Source organism: Trachurus trachurus, assembly GCF_905171665.1.
Source record: "Trachurus trachurus genome assembly, chromosome: 10".
Taxonomy (NCBI): domain Eukaryota; kingdom Metazoa; phylum Chordata; class Actinopteri; order Carangiformes; family Carangidae; genus Trachurus; species Trachurus trachurus.
In genome coordinates, this window is record NC_139894.1 from 7,637,996 (window position 1) to 7,641,135 (window position 3,140).

General features: G+C 38.5%; 1 protein-coding gene across 2 annotated transcripts in view; it reads left to right on the forward strand.

Annotated features, from left to right (window-relative positions):
• The window catches only part of gria2b (glutamate receptor, ionotropic, AMPA 2b), a gene marked incomplete at both ends in the record, with an annotated part of 47,602 nt that extends 46,769 nt beyond the window's left edge, over positions 1-833 (forward strand). For both annotated transcript variants that reach the window (XM_083980504.1, XM_083980505.1), the window contains one exon: positions 588-833. In XM_083980504.1, the coding sequence (XP_083836630.1) occupies positions 588-833 (246 nt within the window). The remainder of the gene's footprint in view (positions 1-587) is intronic.
• Positions 834-3,140: the final 2,307 nt, after the last annotated feature.

The window sequence follows — 3,140 nt, forward strand, 5'->3', positions numbered from 1 at the left end:
GTAGAGCCCTATGTATCCATTTGGCATCCACCTTAAATGCATACATGGGTGTTTTCCAAGCTGATGAAACCTCACTGTACTGTATGTGTCAGACCCTGATTGGTTTATTACTAAGCTGTCTTCCCTTCTGTCTCTGTCTATAAGTATAAAGGTCTTTGAGCACGTTTGTTAACAGCTTAGCCCTTTGTAATGGGCAACCCATGTAAATGGTCCTGTACAGTACAAATTGCTAATGTAGCTCCATCACACATAGACGTTATATGCGCTGCATACAGACTGCTGCTGCACTCCATTCTGATTAAAATACTAACCTTAACCACTAAATTGCTTTAAATGTATCCAAAGAGAAAAAAAAAAGCACCTATGTGTTATTTGTCTTGTTATTTTTTGTGCTTTCTTAGTTATTATGGGCTGTTAAATATAGATAATTAGATATAGTGGTGCATTTTTTTGTACATTTTTAGTTTTTGTTGTGGATGTGATTTTTGTTTTATTCATGTGCATTTTATATATATATATATATTTAAATTATTTTGCCCTTTCACCCTTGCCCCGCCACTGACCCCCGTCTCGTGTGCATTTCGCAGGAGAAGACGAGCGCCCTCAGCCTGAGCAACGTGGCTGGGGTCTTCTACATTCTGGTCGGGGGACTCGGTTTGGCCATGCTGGTGGCCTTGATTGAGTTCTGTTACAAGTCCCGAGCCGAGGCGAAACGAATGAAGGTGGCAAAGAATGCACAGAATATTAACCCAACTTCCTCGCAGAATTCACAGAATTTTGCAACTTATAAGGAAGGTTACAACGTATATGGGATCGAAAGTGTAAAAATTTAGGGGGTAGGGAACGAGGTTTTCATAAATTCCCCCCAAATGCACGCTTTTTTGGCTCCATCCGTTCCATCCTTCAGTGTTAGTGAATGAAGAGGTTGGCCAAAGGATCGTATGTACTGGTGACTTTATGATTTACTGAGAGAGAAAGAGATATCCCCCTGTTTTTAAAGCTTAAAATTGTGTTTGTCCATTTTAAGTTTCCTTACTCTTTGAAACCATTTTCATGTATGACTGTTGATGGCCATGCTTGTTAATACCTCTGTCCTAGTAACACATTTCAACAATAATGCTTGCAATGACCATGCATAAGCCTTTACATGATCATTCGCATTGTGCATTGTGTTACCCATGGACTTCATATTTCGTTCTCATCGACATTCTCATGTTTTCAACATTTATAAACTTTAAGATTACCAATTTTGAGATGCTCCACGCTAACATTTCTCTTCCTTGTTTGTGTATGGATCCTTGTGTGCGCGTGAATGTGTTACACTGTGTGTGTGTGTGTGCGTGTTTGTGTCTGTGTGCACATGCGACTCTGTGTTTTTCTAGATGACTTTCGGGGACGCCATGAGGAATAAAGCAAGACTTTCCGTCACTGGGAGTACTGGGGAGAATGGTCGGGTGATGACTCCAGAGTTTCCTAAAGCTGTCCACGCTGTCCCTTACGTGAGACCTGACATGGGACTTAACGTCAGCCTGACAGATCTGTCCTGATCAATGAGAAACTTCTGAGTGCCTTACAATGGTTTCAATAGAGCGGTTTCTTTTTTGTTTTATTTCCGTCCCTCCCTCCTTCTGTTCTGGCACTTTTTCTCTTTCTGTCTGGTGAAAAAGGAAAGGTAGGAGATGGAGTCTTCATTTTGTCTCTCACAAAGACTTGTGTTGTTGCTCTCTGTCTCGATTTCACATAAAACGCCTCCCTCTCTGGGGTGGAGTCACATCTTGGGATCTAAAAAGGGAGGCTCCTTGTTTTTTCTAAACTGGTTGACACCATGCTTTCCTATCAATCTGTCTGGACTGGACCGAGGTGGAAACGAGGGCTTGATTGACGGCGATGGCTGCTTCTGGGAGTCAGAGTTTCAGTCATCTCAGCTGTGTTTGTGTGCGTGTTAGTGTGTGCGTATGTGTGCGTGAAAGAAAGTGTATGTCAGGGGAAGATGTCGTCAAAAACACACTGTTTCTGTAGCCACCACCGCCAAACAGGATTTTCAAGCACACTTGATACCATCTGCATTAAGATGTGAAATTGTCCTTTTTTCTAAGAAAATCTAAGAAAAAAAGTTTATTGAAAAAAAATATTTTTATGTATTTTCACAAAATAGCTTTTAAATAAACTTGCTTACATACTGGTTGGATATAAACATCTTAATGTGTGAGTATAAAGAGAGAAAAAATACTAAACAGCTTCTAGTTCCATATTTTTAAAGCCAAATACATTGCATATGGGGGTGAGATGCTGAAATCATGTAATTAATTCCTATTCTAAACTTTCCTGTATATTTTATTCTTTAACATTTGGTGTTGATATGAAATATATGTCAATGCTTGACATTTGGAATCAATCCTTCTATGTTTTTCTTGTTAGAGTCGGTGCAGCGAACTTTGCTTTTCTACTTTTTGTCTCTTCGTTTGCTTCAGTGCTTTTGCTGTTTGTATTTTTTCTGACGAAGACCAGGGTTGATGTTCTACTTTCAACAGGAGATTAATCTGTTTACACGCCATGAATGCAAAACAAAAAAAAAAGAGAAAAAAAAGAGGGGGAAAAAACCCAACAAAAAATAGTATGGTATTATCGCATCACCTTTTGAAGTGACATCAAAAAGAGGCATCGACATCCACATGGTTTACGTGGTGGTTTTAAAATGCCAAATAAGTAAGAGTGCCAAATTCTAGTGCCAGTAGATATGAATATAGTCTTAATATAATCAATCACTGTCATCTCAGTGAATGTAAATGAGACATTCTGTAACTTTTGTAACTAGCTGTACAGTTGGTGGCAATGACAGTGCTAATACAATAGCCTTTTCGCTTTGTTTTCCAGTCTCCATGTTTTTTTGCATTGATCTGACAATGAAGTAGCACCGGTTGCATGTTGTTGCCGCAAATACTACTACATGAGTTTATTTCATTACTGCCAAACATGCGTTTTCATTTTAATGTTGAAGTTGTGAGGTTAACTGTTTGAAGTTGGAAATACAATGTTAGACATATATACAATATAAACATATATACATATATTTTATATAAAAAGTTTAAATATGAAAATTATAGCCCCTTTGCATTAATGCGTAAAAGCTACTTTGCTTC